Below are 22,552 nucleotides of genomic sequence, written 5' to 3' on the forward strand. Positions count from 1 at the left end.
TTCCAAGAAAAACAAAGAAAGGGAAGAAGAGATGGGGTGGGGTAAGGAGATTGATGCAGGAAAAGAACGTTTGAGCGCTTTCACCACAAAAAGTACAAGTAAAGGGTTTTATTCTGTGTGGGTCTTAGATATGTACAAGCTTTTGCTACAAACGGTACAACCCAAGGGTCTCTTAGCTTATTTACAAGCTTTTGCTACAAACTGTACAACCAAAGGGTCTCTTAGTTTTTTTTCAACCAAAAAAAGGGGGAAAAAATAGGCATGGTACCTGAAATATAAGGTGCGTGAATACAGCATAATATAAACTTAACGACATTATTCAAGTTGCTAGGACACGGATTAAGGTGCAAGGAGTCATGTGGCGCGCATGTCCCGCATGTCGGACTAATGCTCCGTCGGAATTACGTGTGGACCCCCACAAGCACACAGTAATAGTACTACAAAACAAGTTAGGTGGAACTCCGTGCCAAACAACAACATGGATGTGAATAGCTACATACCTGTGCTACCTCCTCCTCTCTCTCCCTTTTCATTTCCGTAAGTCTCTTCAGCATGCCACGGAAGTCTGTGACACCATACTCGCAACAGATGGTTTCATAGTCCTTCTTCTCAGCGCTAAGCAGGATCTCCCAAACCTTTTCACTACTCTCCATTGGCTGTGCATCACGTGTGCCGTCATCATTACTGTAGTAGCATACATGTTTTAGAATACAGACTACTGTACATGCTTCACAGCTGTGGTTCCCAAAGTTCTTCAGCTCAACACCCCCAAATTGACACTAATTAGCCTGCAGACCCCCATTTGAAAAGATATGCCAAGATTTTTCACGGCTCTAGCAGTCATTCTCAACCCGTTTAATTTCAAGGACTCCCAGTTTGACATGCATTAGTCTACGTCTCTACAGAACCCCATTTATTGACATTTCTATCTCTGGAACCCCCAATTTATATTGTAAAATCAATGTTAATTTAACTCCGAGTGTACGTGTACGGTCCATTTGGTTCCATTTGTACACTCTCAGTTACAGACCCATAAGGGTCCATTTAGTTCCAAACTATCATTTAGCTGGGGACCCCTGGAACTCCCTCAAGGACCCCTGGGGGTCCCCGACATCCACTTTGGGAACCACTGCTTCACAGTGCTGTCCAGACTATCCTTAATATATAAGCACTTAAAAGCTATTAGACTTGACTTGAGCAAGTTCCGTTAACAAATTATGATTCCCTTACCGCTTTTTCAAAAGGCTTTTGTACTCTACGGCCTCTAGGGAATTGAAAGAAAGAGAGAAAAAGAAAGAAGGGAAGTTAGAGGAAGTGAATACCCTGCCCTTATAGCTTCTTGATTTAATAACACAGCATTGACAGCAGACCACACAGTTAGTCATACCAATACTCTAGTCAAGGCCAATTAATTTAGGTCCTCTGCCATAACATTTAAATTATGTATGTATGTATGTATGTATGTGTATGTATGTACGTACGTATTATTTTGACTAGTAAATATAATAAAAAACAATATTACCCTCTCCCTTCTGAAGTTCCCTCGACTTATGGAATCCAACTGTAAAGAAAGATTAAGGTTATATAATGTATACACCAAGACTAATCTCAGAATGTCAAGATAATAAATGATTAAAACAGGATTTTATTTCCTACCCTGAATAATATTCAACTGAGTCGTGCAAACAGCCCGTCCATATTCATTTGCTGCAAAACATTTGTAGGTATCTGCATCCTCAAGGGCAACGCTTGGGAACTTTAAACAAATACAATGACAAATGTAATGCCAATAGAAACAGTTTAAAGCTTAGTATGATTACAAAATGTCATCATTTCCACACTTTAAGACTTACCTCAAGTGTATGTTCCGCAGTTTCCACAGAATACTTTGCTACGCATAAGTCAGGGTGAAAGACTATTTCTCCAGTTGCTCTGGCCCAGGTAACAGTGGGTGTTGGATCACCCACTATTTTGGCTCTAAAAATGGCATGTTTACCTGAGATAAAAATGAGTATAAAAATTTGTGACAAACTAATCTTCCATTACCACATTTTCAGTAATGATGACATACAGTAGGCATACATGCAGTCCATCTGAAATAGTTTGATAGTCTAAATAAAAACAAGTAAATAAAGAAAATTATTTAGTATTTTATTTTTTATAATGTGTGGTATGATAATGTATGTACAAGATATGCTGCTTTGTATTATATTTTGTACCCATGGGACAGACTGGCTCCAGTAGTGTCACATGCTAACATTACTTCCCAGTTAAGAAAGTTATTTTTTCCTCAGGTCAAATAAGGGTGAGTTCATGGGTGAGAAAAAGAAGGTCATCAACATCGTAAATTGTGTCATTCTACATTTCCCGTCTGTAGGGAGTGTAGAAGTTTAAAACTTCTCCGCCTCTCATCACATGCCTCGTCACTGCTGTCACATGTAGTTAAGTCTCTTTCTTTACCAAGTTACCTATGAAAAATATGAATTGCTTGCTTTCGACAAACATGATATATGGCTTATATTTCTGCCTTCGTAATATCTCCATGCAGCAAGTGCACTGTACAAAACCGCTCCTAGATAAACATCACTGCTCCTTACCTAGCAGAAACGAACAGTATGTATAATGCTCAAAGCAGATCTGTATGATACTGCAGTTATTGTTATTGCATGGAACTCGTAGTCGCCTCTGTGTGTGAGGGAATAATCAAGTATTTTCTCCAGGGCCTTTAATTTGGAGACTTACCCTCTTGAATGGTCAACCCGATGGGTTTGCGGGTGAAGTCTGGAGTGGTCTTTCCTTCTGGAATCTCCTCAATAAACTGCGTGATCATTACACCGGGCACTTTTGATTTCTTCCTGATGCCTGATCAAATAAATAAAACATGCCCAATAATATTAGAAAATGTATATTACAGATAGCAATCAGTCAAAAATAAATTGTTAATTAAAAGCTATTACTGTTAACGTATAAAATCATCTACAAAAGGGGTACAGTCACACGGTCAGTTTTTGTAATACACGAAAATGCTACTGCTTTGTACCCAAACTTCAAAATTGTAGTCTCTAAAATGAAAGCCGTCCGTGTCAAAAAATCCAGGAGAACATAATGAGCTCTTGTTCCACTGGCAACAGATATTAATGCAAGAAGCTAGTACAGCACTGTACACAATACTATGAAAAATGTGAATGCTCACAGGTCAACATCTACTCTAATTGGTCAACCAGCCAACTCTGAGGGGTCAGCTTACAGTAGCTTGTTTTCTTTTTCATCTTTTGTCATGGACAAGGCTTCGATTTTACACAGTTAATAATTTCTAAACTTAGACATGAAGCAGTACTTTGTGTGCTATACAACAAATAACTGTGTAACAGTATATATAAAAGACTATAAATAACATTGAAGATTATACATAAAGGGCCTTTAGACATTTTGAGATGTATTATACTGCAGCTACTACCTTTGGACATTGTAGATTAGACAATAGGAGTATGTCTGTAGATCAGTGAAGAATCCAACTTTAATTCTAGTTTTAGTTACTGCTATTTTTACATTAACTTTGTATATAATACACCCAATGGCAAACTAGTCTGTATACAGTCATACTGTAGATATATTATCTAAAAAAAATTAAAAAAAAAGGTTTTGGGCCATGGAATCTTTCTTTTTTCTTTTCTTTTCTTCTGCACTATCCTGCAGTCAGTGCAGTTAGCATTCGGGGGCGACTGTGGCTCATAGAGGTAGAGCAGGTCGTCCAATGATCCATGGGTCGGCGGTTCGAATCCCGGCTCCTCCTGTCCTTGGGCAAGACACTGAACCCCAAATTGCTGCCGATGTGCTGGTTGGTACCTTGCATGGCTTCCGCCGCAATCGGTGTATGAATGTGTCTGTGAATGGGTGAATGTAATGCACAATCTATGTAAAGCGCCTTGGATAAAGGCACTATATAAATGCACCATTTGCCATTTACCAGCATCATGGATCTATAAACCATGTGAAAACTATTTGCATCTTAATATGGGGGGCATAGAACTTGAGGGACAGAGTGCCTCTAATAGCTTTTATAGATGAACATTTCAGCCTCAACCTATTTATTCTGTCTATATTAATTTACCCGTGACACAAATACAAAATTACAAAAGAGCACGAATGTATTGTTAATAATGAACTTGATGATTAAGGTTACCAGTGCATCAATTATAGGCCTGATCAGTAGTAGGCATATCACCTGATCACAAGATCAGGTGATACTCGCCTACAGGAGAGAGGTCGACAACCTGACACAGTGCAATCAACTTATCGCTTAACGTTGACAAGACCAAGAAGCAGTAATGGTCTACATGAATAAGGGAGGGAGGCCGGACCCAATCTACAACCACGGGTCTTCTGTGGAGAGAGTTGGTAGCTTCAAGTTCCTTGGCGTTCAGCCGTTCACATCACAGAGGTCCTCACCTGGGACGAGCACACCAACAGCTCTTCCACCTCAGGATACTGAAAATGTACAGCATTGGACCAAAGCTCCTACTGGCCTATACTGTAGAGGCACTACCAAGAACATCGTGAACTGTTGCATTACAGCCTAGCGTGGGAACTGTACTGCTCTCAACAACAACGCTCTGCTGAGGGGTCTGAGAACAGCCCATGCAAAGCATCAGTTGAAGCTTTCCTCCATCCAGGATATACTGTATACACTGTATACACCGTATACACCGTTGTATCAGTGAAGACAGCAGGATTATCAAAGACCCCAACCAACACAACTATTGACTGTTTCAGCAGCTACCATCAGCTGCTACCATCAGCTGCTACCTTCAGCGCGCGTACACACACACACACACACACACACACACACACACACACACACACACACACACACACACACACCATAATACACATTATATTATCTTAACATCCAACACACACACACACAGATACCTACATTTGTTCATAATGTAGGGTTAACATCACACTTGTGTGAAGTGTCTGAAAATATGTTGCGAGACATGAATGCAGTGTGTTATGTTGTAAAAAAAAAAGGAATCAGTCACAAGATGTATTATATCAGCCACATGATATCTCAATGTTTGTTTAACTGCTGCCCTAAACAAACATTAAAAGTCCATAGACTTGGCAGTCATTCGATTTTTGTTAATAGTGCTCTAAACAAACATTAAAAGTCGTATGACATCATTTAAAAAGCCAGGCAATGGAGGTGCAGCGCACCTACAAGTGATGTTATCAGGTTTTTATATATGGTGGCAACAGGGTGGCATTTCATTAATAGCAAGATGGCCTCCATGTGCATATGGTGAATGGCACAAGCGCACTTGGATTAACTTAAGATAGGTGGTGCTGAGATAACTGTGCTTAGTGTTGCTGTACAGTCCCAGTCTTTCTGTCAGTGATTTGTTTTCTTGTTGCTGCATTGTTGATGAGCCGGAAATAATCATTTTACGCTCTTATACTGGGATATTATAAAGCATTCACCCATTTTCAAACTATCTTCATATAATTGGTCCTCACTAGTACTCATAATATGGTACCATTTTGTCTACTTGGTCTGTGTCTCAGAGGAGGAGGTCTGAACAGTTCAGAAACCTGCCTAACAGTGACATCATCGATGTGGAATCCAAGCTAATAGAAATAGTCTCTCAGGCTCTCTCCTCCTGGAAAGTTAGCATGATATAATGGAAGCCATTGTTCTCGCTTTCATTAAAAAATATATAAAACAATATTTAAAAAATCTTGTTTGAAAACCCTGCCTAACGATGATGTCACTGTTAGGACTAGGCAGGTTTATGAACTGTCCACAGCCCTCCTATGAGACTCAGACCGAGTAGATTTTCTTTTTACAATTCATAATGAGCATTAGTGAGGACGGAGGACCAATTATATGAAGATAAATTGATAAATCGATCGACCGGTGGAGTAGTTAGAGTATTTAGTTCAGTACTTTTAATTCAACTCCACTGCATCTCAGAGGCAGATATTGTAGGCTACTTTTACAATTATTTGAAAACTTTAGTTGCTAGTTACTTTGTACAATTTGATTATTACAAAAAAACATGCATTAACCACTTCAGCCCTATACATTTCAGCCATTTGAAAAGATATTTGAAATATTTGTATACAATTGAATTTGGGGACATTTTGCATAATGAGTACTTTTGTACTTTTGATTTGATCTTTAGAAGTGGATATCCAGGAGTCAAAACTGGATCATTCGATATAAATGTTACTTCTGTTAGATTTTAGCATAGTATTGCTGGAACCATCGAGGGGCTAACCAGGACTGACAAACTCACCCAAAACTGGACTGCTTAGATATTTAACCCTTGGCTACAAAGTTGAAACTCTAGCTAGATTAAACTAATAGCAAATTGAAGATTCATAGCTAAATTAAATGCAGCTACATCATGAGTTGAAACTTGGCTGCTCAACAAGAGTATATTTGGCCACCCAGAGCTGAGACTCACCGGCACTCACCGAGTTGAAACTTGGCCAGACCATAGACCAGACGCAGACGGCCACACTCTATTTGGCCACCCAGAGTTGAACCTCGGCCACCTACTGAGTTGAAACTCAGCCACTAAAGATAATTGAACAGGGGAGGTGGGGGTGTTATTTACTGCATTGATGTCTGAGTGAAGATTCTAGATTAATTTACGATTATTTATTGTTATATCCCATAATACAGGAATAAGAGGATTTGGGGTTTCAGCTACTCGACATTGTAACAAAAATACAATGTGATGTGTGTGTGTCACTCACACATCACATTAGTACATGCCTTTATCCTATTCATAGGCTACAGATAAATTGAAAGACAACTTCTAATGCAGTCTACAGTCCATATTGTTTATTCAAACATAGGAAAATAATATCTTCTAGGATCTCGTCGTCGATGATCTCAGTGGATAAAGAATAAACTTCAGGCAGGAAAATGCCTCAAGAGAATCCCACTCACAGTGGTCCCGTCTCTTCTCCTCTTCTCCACTGCACTTGAAAATAGTTTGCAGCTTGAATGGCTATATGGCAAGAGCATCCTCCGACAGATTTTGATTAAAATAAAAAATAAAAAGACCAGCAGGACTGCTGTTTGGAAATGTTTCGCATTTGAGGTGAATAAACAAAGAAAGTGAATGTATATGTTACTAGCATACCCATATTAGCCCGCAGCCAGACTTCATCTGCCTGCACTGCATATTGCCCCCCACGCAGTGCAGCGGTACTGTATATTAGTATCGCAACGCGAGGCTATACCGATATACTGTATGTGTAATGTTACACAAACAGTGCCAACTAAGCTTTCTAACGCAAATTATGTAGCAAAGCAACTAACTTGAAAGGACCTATACGCTAAACTTAGAATATCAAGAGGATGGCGACAGCTCTCGTTTCACCAAAGCATAAAAAAGATGTCCCAGAAAACTGCTAGAAAAAAAAAGAAAGAAGAAAGAAGTGACCACACAACTCTGAAATTTTCAGTCAACTAAGGGGTCTGATTAAAATCCTACATTTTCAGGAGGCATCCCTAGTGTGTGTGTGTGGCTTTTCAGGTGTGGCCATATCACTCAGTCATAGCCTAGACAAATAGACTGAACTGTGGATTGCAGTGTTCACATTCTTTGTGATTATTCACATATACAGAGGCATTTTCCTATTTAACTACAGGGGTGAGTACTGTGTGGCAATCGACCACTGTGTCCTCTGCTTACAGCTTTCACTACTGTAATGTCACAGACAGATGCATCTGTTGTGAAGCTGAAAGTGTAGTCATCTATTCCAGATGACGACTTTCAAAAATGATGGAAAGCATATCCATCATTCATGCAACTCAGCCACCAAAGAAGCATGCATTTTTTTTAATTATGTAAAATGATTGTTGTTTCTTTAGTTTTTCTTTTCGCATACCTCTTTCTTCTGGATACGCTCCATCAGACACGTCGACTTAACACGCAACATGACGACAGGAGAGGGAACAGGACAAGAAAATATTAATCCTGACAAAAGCACCATGGTAGCTTAGGAACTTTGACAGGATTATGAACACAAAGACACATACATGTACAGCACAGACTGTACAGTACACACAAATCTATTTTTACACATTGACGGATAATACACAGTAGACTTGAAACGCTGGAAAGACATCAGACAAATCACAGTCACAGTAAACAACAGGAATTAGTCATGGACAAAACATGTTGTGTTAGATGTGCATTTTGTGCAACCTCGAGGAGACAGTGATTGATGGTATAAGATCCTTTAGTCATTGTCCACAGATTCATCTGTACGAATTTTGACGGTAGCGCACTCCACTTATTCATCGTCCGGGGGCTTGCATCTCTTCATGGTGATTTTTGTGATGAGCATTCCAGTCTTCAAGATATTATAGTCAAATTATCTTACTGCAATAATATTAAAATAAATAACATTTTGCTAATCAAATTTAGGGGCTTTTAAGAAATTTCAACTTATTAAAACGTTGCCTAAGGTATGTGCACAGCACTACACAACAATCCCACACCACAAACAGCTTCACCAAGTATTTTCATGTGCACACTATTGATGTGAGTGAGCAACGCTAGTGCACACTACACTAGTGATGCGCCATAACGGCTCTTGCCATTACTGTCAGTGAGTGGCTCAGCCCACATCTCTAGGAGGGTTATATGAAACAAGTGGAAACTAAATTGACAATGCAGCAAGCTAATTGGACTAGAATAAATCGACTCATCCATTATTGGCCTTTCATCACTGCAGTAGCGACTCCAGGTTGGTCCGGGCAGAGGGCAACTGTTCAGCAGCAGTGTTTTCCTTCGTTAGTCCCTCTGTCAGGTGAAAAGTAGCAGCACGTGATTGTCTAAATCCTCCCACATCACCAACTCTAGCCGGCTGACAAGAGACTCATACGCATGGAGGGGATTGGCATTACAATTCAATTAGGGAGAAAAATGTAATAGGATGAAATATATCAAATATTCACTTGTTAAGCTGCCATCCTTTTTGCAGTGACTGTAGAGTAGGTTTGTGTCTCCAACCACATCTTCTCTTTTTTTCCCCTGCATTTTGTTTTTCTTGAGGTCATTATAAATTATTCTGGAAAAAATGTTGGCCTTTCACTTGTCACTTCCAGAAATCTTCATACAGAATCTTCATTGATATGAGTTTCTCTTGGTCATATTTTATCGTTCTTGTTGTTTGAATTTGTTCTTGCTCTTCTTCAACAGCAGTTACACAGGTTTGAATCATCCATTGTGCCTCTGGCTTGGCCGGGCGGGCAGGGAAGGGATCCGTCACTGCACTATAGTGCCTCCTACAGGTTGACAGGTGTGCCTGTTCTGCTGGTAGAAGAACTAGATCAGGCATAACAATCCCAGCTGTAGTGGTTAGTAGTGGACTACACGTGTGGGGGACATTGGAAATTGGCATAAAGACTTAACTGGGATGAGAGGAGAACAAAAGGAAAAAATTCTTGAGGTCATAAATTATCTTCTGGACAGAGCTTTGAATATTTAAGAAAAATGCTTAAATTGGCATTCACTTCACACAAAGCAAATGGTGACGATCGTCTTCAAGTGGCTTGCAGAGGTGGTTCATGGTTGGTGCTCTACCAAAACTGTGAAAAGACACTTTTCATATTCAATCAATTTACACGTTGTTTTTCTTCTCGTGTCCATGTCTTCTGTGTATGTTGTGTGTGTGCAATCTAAGTGTGTGCCATGATGACAGCCAGAGTCCCCACCCTTGATTGACAGAGCCAGAGAGAACGTCCACCATCCTTCACTTACCCGCCTGCCCTGCGGCAGTTTGGTCGGAGTTCTTTGCCTTTTTCCACATCTTGGAATCCTCTCGAGCTCTGCTGACTCACAAAGCCCTGTAGTGTGCCAAGAAAGGTGAAAGAAGAATTAGAATAATGCATGTGTGAATAACATCATCTGTTCAGGGCCCACTTGAAAATCTTAAAAGTGTACATGGGCTGCATGCATGTTTCTCTCTCACACACACTCACACACACACACACACACACACACACACACACACACACACACACACACACACACACACACACACACACACACACACACACACAATCAATAAAGTCTGGGTTTGCCGCAAGTACTGTATTTGGGAAACCACGTGGAGATATATCTTCACGGCCCACAGGCTGTGAATCATTTATCTATTGCAAGCAATCTGACAACTATACATTCCAGATGCTCATGTGATATTTTTATTTTTACAGATAGTACAGCATTGATGTCACTCTGTTTCTCTCCGGTGTAGTTTCCCTAATCAGTCAGTAAGAGGCAGCAACTGGTGCCATTTATCCGTCTGCTTTGAACCCGAATACTTTAGGAATGTAATTATCACGTTTCCATCTGGCTGAAAGATGTGTGTAAGACAAGTTGTATCAAATGTAAATTGCAGTGCTATTACTTTTCAGTTGATCTGTATGATAGTGTTACAACATCATAGTCAAAATAACTACATGGTTGATTAGGTTCATGCTGTACATATTATTTCCCGGAGTCTGTGTAAAAAAAACTAAACATACTCAAGTCCAGTGTTGGGCAATATTACTTATTAATATGTTACTTATTACTCCTTAGAAAAAGTAATATTATACTTAATACTTAATTATACTTAATATATAATATAATATTATACTTATTACTTGGAATCAAGACTAATATATTACATATTATATTATATTACATGCACCCCCCCCCACACCCGCCAAAAAAGGGATGTACTGTACAACAACACAATCTGCTTAGTCAGCTTCTTTTAGAACTGAATCCAATTGTTTTGAATAATAATATTAAGAAGTCAGTCAAGAAGAGTCACCCTAAAAGGCTATAAAATAAAGCAGTAATCTCTCTCGACCTTTTAAATTAAATGTTTTCAAGCCAACAACAGCCAACAAAACAAAAAAGTAATATGTAATATGTGCTACTTTTACAGTAATTACCTAACTTTACTCATTACTGGGAAAAGTAATATTACAGTAACACATTACTAGTAACAGTTACTGCCCAACACTGCTCAAGACAAACAACAACAAACAACCTAGAAAAGATTTAAAAGGGAAACATTATAACAGTGCAAACTGTCTGGATGATTTCACCACTCCTACACATTCCCTATAGCCATGCCTAGTCTTGATTCCAGTGGGAGGCTGACAAAGTTAATCTTAGGGGGGGTTTAATGGAATTGTGTCAGATTGAAAGATTGTCTGCTTTTATAGGACCAAAATGGAAACAAGGTCAACACCTTAAGGGCAACATTGTCAAGACAAAGTAAACAATCATTTTTTCTGAAAATGCTGCTGTGTTATGATTGTACAGTAGGTATAGTTTCCCATGGGAAACTACTGGAACTACATATGTAAGTACATAATAAAATGTCTTAAAAAACAAAAACATATTTGCACAGTAATTTGGCCTAATAGTACTAGTGTACAAAGTTCAATTTTATATAGATTAATAAATGCTTAATAATTGAAACGATTGTCATCTACTGTTGGGGTGAAACAGTTAATTGGACTATCAGTTTGATTGATTGAAAAATAATCACGTTTCCTCGTTGATTGATTTTTACAGTATAGAGAATAAAATTATCCAGAAAAATGTGCTCAGAAGATCAGAAGAACCTGACATGACACTTTTTCCCCATTTTTGCGTTATTCAGACTGACACAGTGAAGAGAGAGACAGGACATGTGGAGAACAGAAAAGACCCACAGCCGACAATGGTCCGGCCAGCTGGGAATCGATCCGGGGTCAACCTTTAGAAGGAATTCTGTGTGGAATGTGGTATGTGCTTTAACGATCCAGCTATCGGGTCACCCCACAACATGAGACTTTTTAACTATTTTAAGTGTTAGACTCTTTATATGAGAGGTCACATTCATCACTTCATATAGACGTTCATACCATTGCTATTTATTATTCTTGTAAAATTTGACCTAATGCAACTCAAGTTCAGGGTCTTTAACCTCTCATTGGATTATTTTTAAGTGGGTGTGGTTATGAAAAGCAATGATTTCTTTTTTTCTGTTCTTATCACTACATTTTCAGAATATGAAGTAGGCTTGAAAAGGTAAGTACTGTAAATTACTACTTCTGTGACTAGCACTGCAGTGCTTACAGTGTGATTTTTCTTCATTTAAATAATCTCTAAACAATGTTTTACTGACATTACTAATTCATCGTGCATTTAGTCTGCCATCACTCAAAATGTTAACCCTAACCTTTAATTTTAACATCTAAAAACGATTGTTGCACTCAAGAGTGTGAGGATGTTTTGCTTGCCTTGGATTAAGCTGTTTAGGATGTCGGTGCACAGTTTGGGGACTACTATCGTAAAAGAAAGACATGATTGAAAGGCTTCCAAAATTATAGAATTCATTTTATTCTAGAAAACAGCACATAAGATCAGTGTTGCACTTTTAAGAGAGCATACATGTGTCACAACTAATTTTGGAAGTTCTAAATCTTAAATTGAATATGCTTATACTGTTTTGTTCAGGTGAAATACAATGGCACTATTTAGTTTGCAAGGATGCTTCCTACTGTAGGTAGCTATTTGTCGTTTTGTTTTAGGAAATAGCTGTGTGTATCGCTGTCTTACATTAGGAAGCGTATAAATCCGTATAAAGGTTCAAGACAATCTGGGAACCCATTTGTTAAAAAACAAAACAAAAACTATAATAATTCAGGACTCCTAAATCATCATCGATTGTTACATTTGTGGTCACCTGAGATTTGCTTGGTGCCAGCCAGGTGTGTGAGAGGCTTGAGGCACAAGCGGTGACAAATTGTACATTAGTCACATTTTGTAGGTTGTCTCAATGTAAAATGTTGGATGTGTTAACCTAATAAGGAATGTTCCTACAGTACTTAAGTACCAGGTGATAGGAAGCTTCCTTGCAAATTGGACAGACATTATGTAATATACACAACTACACAGCATTGTTAGTTATGAATGGGTTTTTTTTCTCTTAAAAATCTGTTTTCACATCCTCTGGGAGGTGAAGTGAACATACACGCAGACACATTTTCAAATTGGGTTGTTTTAATTTTATCTGTATTTTTATTTGAGCTGTACACATGCTTATGCCCATGTCCCCAAAGGAACTGGGCTGTGGCACTAATGGTCTTGGCTCAGGGCAAGACCTTGAAAGTGAACCACATAACACATATGGCAAAAGCAAATCAGTCTGCAACAAGAGATGTCTGGGCAGGGGGCCTTTCAGTTTTCTCACAGTACTTCCCTCCCACTGAAAGGTTATTACCGCATAGTTATTAGCGCACTAGTTATTAGTGCATTACCTTTACACTTCAGAGGTTGGTTGAGGAGCTTAGAGGAATCCCATCCATTTGAATTAATACCTAGCTGTGGGCCTGTGTGGACAATTTAACGAATAATATATCCACATTATGTGCACTCGTCATTATCCCAAAGATTTCACAAAAAAATGCTGCAGAGTGCATAAAGGGAAACATTTGTGTCGCAGTGAATAATAAGACCCATTCTTCATAACATGATTACATGGTGTCAGAACGTGGGCTGCCTGACACCACTAGCAAGTGATTATTACTCTGCAACACAAAAGGCAGACTGTCTTAAAAAGTGTTTGAGTGAAAATCGACAGAAAGCAGTGTTGAATATTAATTTTAGTTTTTTTTTTGTCAAAGTAATTCCTTTTTAGAAGGTTTAGGCTTTTTGCAGTCTCTTCTGGTATTATTATGCATTCTCAAATTCCTCTTCTGGGCTACTGTCAACATTAATGTCACTGAACTATGATCCGTTCACACGATTATACTGCATGACAATGATTCAGAGGAAATCTACATTTTTTTACTTTTATTTGTATGATGACAAGCATTATAGGAAAGGGTTTTAATTGCTATACATTTACCCTCGTGACTACTGTGAGTTCTGAATACATGAGTGTCGTGGTTATTTTTTGTGATTCCGGGCATCAGCATGTTAGATGTGAGACCATTGTTCTTTCAAATGATGAAATAAGAGTAACGCAGATGCCTGTGGTCCTTTGAAGATTGTGGGAATGATGCCCGAGATGCAGAGCGGCGAACAAACACATTTTGTTTAATGCCTTACAAGTGCTAGACATTTGAGCAATTCAGCCCTCCGGCAGCACAGATGACTGCACCACTGACCATGATCTCTTGAAATGGCATCTGGCGGGTTCTCAAATGTCCCTTACTGCAAATCTCTGCACGTCGCTGACTCCAGCAGAGTGTACAAGACAGAATGTATCTTCTGCTGTGTATAAATCACACAAAACTGGTTCCGGTGACAAGGCCTTAGCACTTACTTAGCAACAAATGAGTGCTAATAGCACTGTTATAAACCTGTTATAATGAAAGGATTTGTCCATTCATTTCAATTAAGAAAGCTGAGAAAGTTGGTGTATTATGTCATACGAAGTATGTGAGGGAAACCAAACACTCACCTACAACACACTGCCAGTTTTCTATTAATGTTTGATGCTACGTACTGTTTGAACTCCTTCACCGTGTATCTTCTAGGCTCAACACTTACAGATACATCCATTCAAAACATCTGCCAAACAGGCGACTGAGGCGAGACATGGTGCAATGAACAGCAGTATTCTGTGATGCGACAGTGCCTCAGTGGGACTGCATTGTTGACTTTCAGTATACCACAGTCTAAGTACCAATAGCACGACTAAAATGGCTGCATCTCTAAATGTGTCTAGTTTATAGCCTACATTGTTTACTTTAGTCAACAGTCAGACATTCATACATTTAGGACATATGATGGGTAGAGAGAAATCCAAATACTAGCAATATCTTTTTTTAAATACAGCCATTCCTTTTAAGGAATACTCTAAATCTTGGGCCACATATTGATTTGACACCTACATCTAAAGTTAGCCATCGCCCTACAACCCCACAGCTATGACCTCGAGGCTGTGATCCAGCCTCACAGACTTCACACAGTGAAATTTAAACTGAGAAGTGAGAACCTTGCATGCCTAACTAAACTCATTTAATGTGCCGTATCCAAATCAGCACGTCTTCTAAGGCAGTGGTTCTACCTTTAAATTTGAAGAACCCATTTAGGTCCATTTTGGAATCCCCTCAAGGAAACCTGAGGGTCACTGGACCCCACTTTGAGAGCTGCTCTATGGCACACACTATTACTAAAACGTTAAGAATGTACTGTTTTCTGTAACTAAACCTACTGTAGCTACAGTAAACAAAGACTATTAAACAAGCATTGTTATCGTTTACTGTACATGTAGGCTATTCAAAGCAACCTCCTTAATAGAGGGGAAAAGAAAAACATGTAATAAACATGTACGAGAAAAACACAAATGGGTTTATGTACTAGTACAATGATTACATATCTGTTACAGTTATAGACTTGATTGACTGGTTTACTAGGCTACTCATGCACCTGCTGCCACATATAGTAGTTAACAGTACGTTGCATTCAACCTCCTTCTGTCCAAATCCATTGTTGACAATTTTGACACACTTAGGTTGTTTGCTCCGATCCCCCTCTTTTCTCACTCCCATTCTATATAGGAATGGAGGACGAACCTACCTGTTCACAGTCCCCAGTTCTCTCAGCTCTGTTCCTTTCAGGCAGAAAGTCTGGCACCACTGATACTTGAGTGCCCTGCTCCTAATTTCTGCAAGGTAATAAATCCTCCACGCAATCTGTGAGCCTGATGCTGCTTTGCTGCCTAGACCCAGTGACTGCCGAAAACACTTTAGGCTTTTTTTGTATTTGTGGTTACTGCAAACACATTGGAGGTTGGGTGGGCGGTGAAAGGGAGGGGGTGAGAGGGGGTGCACCACCATCAAGGATGGGGGTGGGGGGGTCAAATACAGGGTGGAGGGGTTACAGGGTGGATGGGGTTAAAACATGGTCTAAAGAACAAGACTTTTGGAGCGGGATAATTTTTTCTCATAAAGCACAAGTGATGACACCAATGAACAGAAAGCATGTGCTTGATGTGGGCATGTGACATGCCCATGCACAGAGTCTAAATGTGACTTAAAAATGTTCATGTACAGTTTATTAGGTTATAGAAGTATGCATGCTGTGTACACTATGTATCCTTATGTACTGTACAGTACAGTAGCCGATTGTCCATGGAAACATACAAATAATACAAAATGCAAATAAAATGAGTAAAACAAAGCTGTTTTGATGTTGCAACGCATTTTATTTCTTTGGAAAAAATATTATATATATATATATATATTATAACGTGTATGAATGTTAATACATGACACAATAAGGCATATAGAACAATGCACATATTATTCAGGGCAGCACAAATAAAAATGAATAATTCCCGATCTCACTCACTGTCTTATTAATACAGACACTGCAGAGGAGACTTGAAATAGAGGTGCATTAGTATGAAATGCAGTTGAGTGACAAATTGTACTGTATGTATGACACTGCCAGTAGCTTTAGTTGAGGCAATACATTCCTGACATGTGCTGCATATGGCATATTAATCAACATCGTGTTAACCATAATTGACAACATCATGTATTCCATAGAGGTCAATATTTATAATAACATTATTGTTGTAAACTCTAAGTACTGGACCCTCGTCTGGTTTGACAGACAGGTAGTGTGTGCAGGCTGGGTGGTGTGTGATAATCCGGTTGAAGTATTCCCCGGGCCCGCCGCAGACGAGACAGTATCACGCTACCTGTCTGTCAAACCAGACGAGGGTCCAGTACTTAGAGTTTACAACAATCATCATCATCAAAATGTTCAGTTGTCAGTACCAGGGAACAAACAGTATGGCATACATACAGTACCTGTAAAAAGTAGAGGTGACGTAGCATCAAATAGATTGTTTTTAATTCTTTTATAATGTTGGTTTATCAATAAAATATTCCTGTGGCTCCATTACGTCTGTAGCGAATTATTTTCGCCTTCCATCTGCCAGGCAGAAGTTGTTATATTAAGAAATGGCAACAGCCAATGGTAACAGCTGAAACAGGGAAGTCATATGAAGGTGTATGGTGTATTGTGTCACTCTTTGTGCCACTTGGCAGGATCCACGGCTCCTGGTCAGAGCTTTTCTTGTCCCTATGAACAGGGGAACAACAAATGGCATTGACCAATAGGACCAGGACGTGTTTATATGTCGCACCCACAACAACATACCAAGCAGTACTACACACACACACACATCACATGGTGTTCTCATTCACAGTCACCCATCAACTCAGTAATCCATTGAACCAGCGTTAGGTTTAAGGTTAGAGTTTAAGGGTTAAATTCAGGATTTCACACCTCAAATGTTTATGCATTCCAATATTACGTGCTAAGTTTACAGAGTTAGATCAGTTTTTTTTAAATATACATAAAACTGATATAAGCACATTACCAGTAAATATGATGTGTCTATAATACTACTGGGAAAAAGGCACGGGTAAAAGCAGTTCAACCACACCACAGCACTCGAGAGACAAACTGCACTAGCACCTTGAAGACATAGGAATGAATGGCCTCCAACAGTGTTTTTCTAACTCGCGTCAGTCCCAAGTACCATACTTGCCCAAGCAGTAAAAAGGGTAAACTTTGCATTCAGCCACAGTAACAATCGTAAATCTGTCACACTTTGAGAAATACCCTTTTGGGTATCATTTTTCCACAGTTCACAGTTGAGTGCCTCCAGAATAGATTACGTATCGGTTCAATTATCTTGCAGTCGTTGGTGATTTAAAAGCCTTGAGACAATCCAGTCTCTGCTTATTAATTGTCACTTTGGAAATGGGAATGAAGATTTGGCTAATTGATTAATGATATGTGCAGAATATCTAACAGCATTACATTGGTTGTTTACAGTCACGCAACTCCCCATCTGAAAATATTGTGCCAGGGACCCTCGGAACGAGTCGGAAGAGATTTGTTTTAAACATTTTCAAAATTATTCAAAATTTAGAGATAAGAACTTACGATTTTGTTTTAAAAGTAAAAAAGAAAAATAGTGCAGTACATATCTGATTTTTTAAATAGCCGTAGATATGTGTATCTTTTATTCTAACAAATAGTTCGACTAGTGAGAATAAACTAATTGAAAAAAAGAAATGCGCCACCAACGGAACCCACAACCGGAAATACAATGATTTTGTTTTTCCCAAAACCTGATCACACGGCTAGTTTTAGAACGAATACCAAGAGGTGGAAAGTCTGGTGACACGAGGTTAGCCGTAGTATACTGTAGTATGGGTTAGCGCCCCAGCCTGTGTCCTCCGTGAGGAGGAAGCCCAACAAACCTTGGTGAGGCCTTTAGGAGGGCCATTATAATCCATCACTCCTGAATGGAGTGCCTGGTACTGGGAGTCTGGTGCAACACACAGGTCCTGGGCCTGGTGAGAGCAGGAGTGGACCTGGTGAGACGTAGGAGGGGCCCGGTCAGGAGTCAACCCACAGAGCCTAGTCCTTCCACGCGCCAGATTTTGGTTCTCCCAGTACCGGCAGATTAGTTCCGGAGCAACGGATTGTGTGGCCTTGCTCATTCCCTGATGGACTGATCGAGGGTAGCTACTTGGACGTAAGTCGGGATTTGATCAACCCCGGCTGGGTCGCCGAGTGAGGGGTATGATGTTGGAAGATCCGAAACCCTGTTGACCTCAGGAAACATCACTGAAGATACGTCCCAGGTGCATCCATGCGATGTATTTTTAGTTAGTTAAAATATGGTTAAAGTGATTAAACTGATTGTGATAGAACAGTGGTTTTCAACCAGTCATCCAGGATTACGGGGACCACCAGTGGGGGGTTCCAGGTGGTCCCCAGCTAAATGATGTAGAGTTGGTAACCAAATGGCCCTTATTAGATATTTAACCCTTATATATCTTTAACTCTTGAGTGTGAGTTAAATTGTTAAACATCTGCATTACATAATTTTCAAGAAGTCTACACAATTAGAGAATGTAGTAGAATTGTTATTTTGCCAATCAATGTTTGCCTGTTATCTCTCCTAACGCTACCAATATCAATACAGCATGGTACTTTCAGCAACACAATATTCTTTATGTTATATATATATATTCGTTTTGGGTCTGAGAGGCTAAATGTCATCAATTGGTGGTCCGGGGTTCAAATGCAGAATAAATAATGGGCCTTGATATGAAAAGGGTTGAAAACCACTGCTAAAACCATTAAAGTCTATCATACCAGCCTTGACAAAAAAGGATAGTCATTCTGTGTCACAATCATATTTTATAGGCTACTTAGATCAGTTTGCTGGGGAACCCTTTCAAGGACCCATGCGGTCGGGGTCCCCAGACCCCACTATTTGCGAACCACTGGTAGTCGTAACGCACATCTACAAAGCAGGTGCTGGACCAAAGGAAGACTATCATAAAAGATTTTTTTTTAAAGGTCTGCAGACTCTGCATACTGTAGAGCATTTACTGCAATTAATTGTTAAATAGAGTAGTAGTGGCATGTCAAGCCCATGCTTTCAAGCATGGGCTTGAAACAGATGTACCAATAAATTGCACTTAAGAGAGCTACAGTGTGCGACTGTGCAGACCTTTTATCTCTAACTCTTTATGATCAGATAACCTCGCTACCCTGTATAAATAAAGGTTGATACAACTCGTTTGGGGCAATCAGGGTAGAGGTCTGAGAACAGGAACACTGAGGAACACTCAGTATCTAGTATGGTACTTGTTGTGCATATTTTGTTTTAATGCTGTCAAATTACCCATTCGAGACAAAGTCCTTAACTCTTGAACTTGAAAATTATATGATATATTTTAGACACAAATTGCACAATATTCCAATGTTTTTTTGTCACTTATGGCAAATACAAATTGCACAATATTCCAATTTCTGTTTTGTCTCTTATGGCAAATAAAGCAGACATAACTTCTTAAATATAAAGTATGTTCATGAATAAAACAATCATTTTACAATTCTAGATTGGAATAAAAGTACATAGTGTGTACTGTAGTGTCTGATTTATAGTGACATTATATGTATTATACTAATAACACAATCTGAACATCTGAGTTCATTAAATTAGTCTTCACAGTACTGTCAAATTATTATTAGGCTACTGTCTAAATATTAAGCACTTGGACCAGTATAAAGCGCTGTCCTGTTCTGTTGCAACACTACAGTATTTAACGGTTTTGAAATATAAATATTTGAAAAGAAACGTAAGTCTTTAACTGTTCTATTTAATGATATTAGAGTATTATAGACTGAACTAACAAGCACTATATTTTGAGTTCATATGAATACAACTAATCATTGAGTAGTGTTATCAGGTTAATTCATAGCCTCATCAGAAAAAATGCTAAGATGTCAATTACAGTATGCACACATCAAAAAGTTAGAGGAAAAGTTAAGTAATTGTCTTAATAATTGATTTAGCTTATGTCATTATAATTAGACGATAGCATTATACATACTATACTGTCTTTAATGGAATGCTATCTGTCTTACCTTGAGATATTTATTAGTGTTGCTGGCCCACTTGTTGAGATTATCAGTGTCACTGTAGAGACATGTCCTTTTCAGCACCTTTGATGGATGCTCTGATCTCATTCTGGCCAGAGAAGCATATTCGATTCTGTTTTAAGAATTCAAGGTCCCTCCGAGATAGTTTCTACCACTGACTTCTTATGTTCTTTTTTCAGAACTTCAAAATTGGTGTTCCATTGCTGAAGGACTGGAAGATTCTCACATGTGGCATTTGCTCTCTGAATCATCCTGTCTAAAGCCTCCAGTCATGACCAACCTGTGTACAATGTCTCAGTTGTCTCCAAATTCCTTTCCAACTGCCTCCCTATAAGTGTCTGCATCTGTTTCTAATGTCAAGGCTCATAAATTCACCCTGAACCTGCCTGGCTCCCTGTCTCACTTTCAAATTTTTCGTCAGCGTCTACCCATTATTTAATATCCCCAACACATTTCTTAATTTGTTAACTTACACCCGAGTCTGTTCCCCTACATCTTGTTTCAACAAAGAATGCTATTTCCATATAGTAACCTATACTGCCTTTGGCCATTTTCATGTCACTCCATATGTTCCTGTTGCAGTTGTGTGACATGCTTGCAACATATTCAATGGTTAATATGAACTTTATTAAAAGGTTCAGTTATTACCTCACACATTATTTATTAAAATAAAAGTAGCTGACTGACTCTGAACTTTGGTGATTTTATTTTGCATGAACATATATGAGCAAAATATCGCTTAGTGACTACGTGGTATAATCTTTAGTCGGCAACATTACACCAAGATTTTGATCTTTACGCAATTAGCAACAACTAGCAAAATGTATTCATAATCATTAGTCACATTTGAAACATTTAGGGTAAGAATTGTATTAGTCGGATCAGGAAAGCCAATTCTCCTTATATTCTACAAGAGGCAAGTGGTTAATGAGGTCACACCATGTGTCTGATTTACTGCTCTGACAGCTTAACCAGTCAGTCCTTGACAGAATGTAAATCAGTAGATATTTTTGAATCTGTGGTTGTTAAAGAAATACTGTAGGTTACTCAAAGAAAGGTCAGAGAACATCTTGTGCCTTGTCAGGCTTTTATACACATAGGCCTACTTGTACATTTGTCTTAGACATTAAATATAGAGCTTTACATAGAATATGGTATATTGAACACCTCACTTCTCCTTTTCTTAAAAAAAAAGAAAGAAATCATGGTCCAGATGACTAGGGTAGTGGTACCACTACCTACGCTGCTGACGCAGCCTGACAGTGTGCCGTGGGTTCGATTCCTGATCCTGGCGACATTTCCTGTCAGTCTAATACTATCAATAAATGCACAAAAAGCAAAAAAATATAATTATATAGCCTATATCTTCAAAAAAGATCAAACCCATGTGAAATGTCTTAAACATTTGTGGTTGTGCATAGTAGTACTAGTGGTAGGCCTACTTCTGTGGCCTACTGGCACTGTCTGGCAGTGTGTAAAATTTGGCGCCAACTGGACCAGTGGTTTGTGAGATTAGCTACAGACACACAGACTGTGACAGACAGACCTCCTGCAGAGCCATATGGCTTAAAAACAACAGCTGGGCAGAAAATCATGCAACTATCTTAACAGTAATTAGCAGTAGCATGACTTAAGAACAGTTACAAATGTGAAGACATTGGAAATTGAGTTCCTGGTGCCAGCTGTCAATGTGTTGAATTTGACACGTTGGACAACAGGGAAGAAGAAGCATGCAAACATACAATATGAACAATTTCAACCTTTCCTGTTCCCGTTGCCAGAAACTGTGGAGAGGAAAGAAAGAAAGAAAAATGAGTGAGAAAGATCCCTAATTATTTTTAGACTGTAGAGCCAGAACTGCTATACTCTTATAGTATTTGCATGATTGCATAGTCTTTGAGTGCTCTTTTCACACTTTGCTGCGTCTAATCTCAGCTGACGTTCATCATGTGGGATTCAATAGGCTGGAAAACTCTAACTCATTATAGTGTTACCGCACTGCTTTGCATAAATGCTCAGAGACATTGGCAGATGCCGTC

At 39.0% G+C, this 22,552-nt stretch overlaps 1 protein-coding gene and 1 long non-coding RNA gene across 2 annotated transcripts in view; both read right to left on the bottom strand.

Annotated features, from left to right (window-relative positions):
- The window catches only part of LOC308333014 (immunoglobulin-like and fibronectin type III domain-containing protein 1), a 41,550-nt gene extending 25,773 nt beyond the window's left edge, over window positions 1-15,777 (bottom strand). The window contains exons 1-9 of the mRNA XM_080789185.1: window positions 15,606-15,777; window positions 9,792-9,877; window positions 7,912-7,947; window positions 2,743-2,862; window positions 1,854-1,996; window positions 1,657-1,756; window positions 1,523-1,561; window positions 1,231-1,264; window positions 501-684 (exon numbers count right to left, since the gene is read on the bottom strand). Of these exons, the coding sequence (XP_080645311.1) occupies window positions 501-684; window positions 1,231-1,264; window positions 1,523-1,561; window positions 1,657-1,756; window positions 1,854-1,996; window positions 2,743-2,862; window positions 7,912-7,947; window positions 9,792-9,840 (705 nt within the window). The 5' untranslated portion in view covers window positions 9,841-9,877; window positions 15,606-15,777. The remainder of the gene's footprint in view (window positions 1-500; window positions 685-1,230; window positions 1,265-1,522; window positions 1,562-1,656; window positions 1,757-1,853; window positions 1,997-2,742; window positions 2,863-7,911; window positions 7,948-9,791; window positions 9,878-15,605) is intronic.
- Window positions 15,778-16,885: 1,108 nt separating this feature from the next.
- On the bottom strand, window positions 16,886-21,109 carry LOC308331562. The gene is made up of 2 exons (XR_013965617.1): window positions 20,499-21,109; window positions 16,886-17,120 (listed from the first exon to the last, which is right to left on the bottom strand). It is a non-coding gene; the product is annotated as an uncharacterized lncRNA (long non-coding RNA).
- Between the last annotated feature and the right edge of the window lie 1,443 nt (window positions 21,110-22,552).

The sequence above is a fragment of the Protomyctophum bolini genome (genome assembly GCF_963924005.1).
Source record: "Protomyctophum bolini genome assembly, chromosome: 2".
Lineage (NCBI taxonomy): Eukaryota > Metazoa > Chordata > Actinopteri > Myctophiformes > Myctophidae > Protomyctophum > Protomyctophum bolini.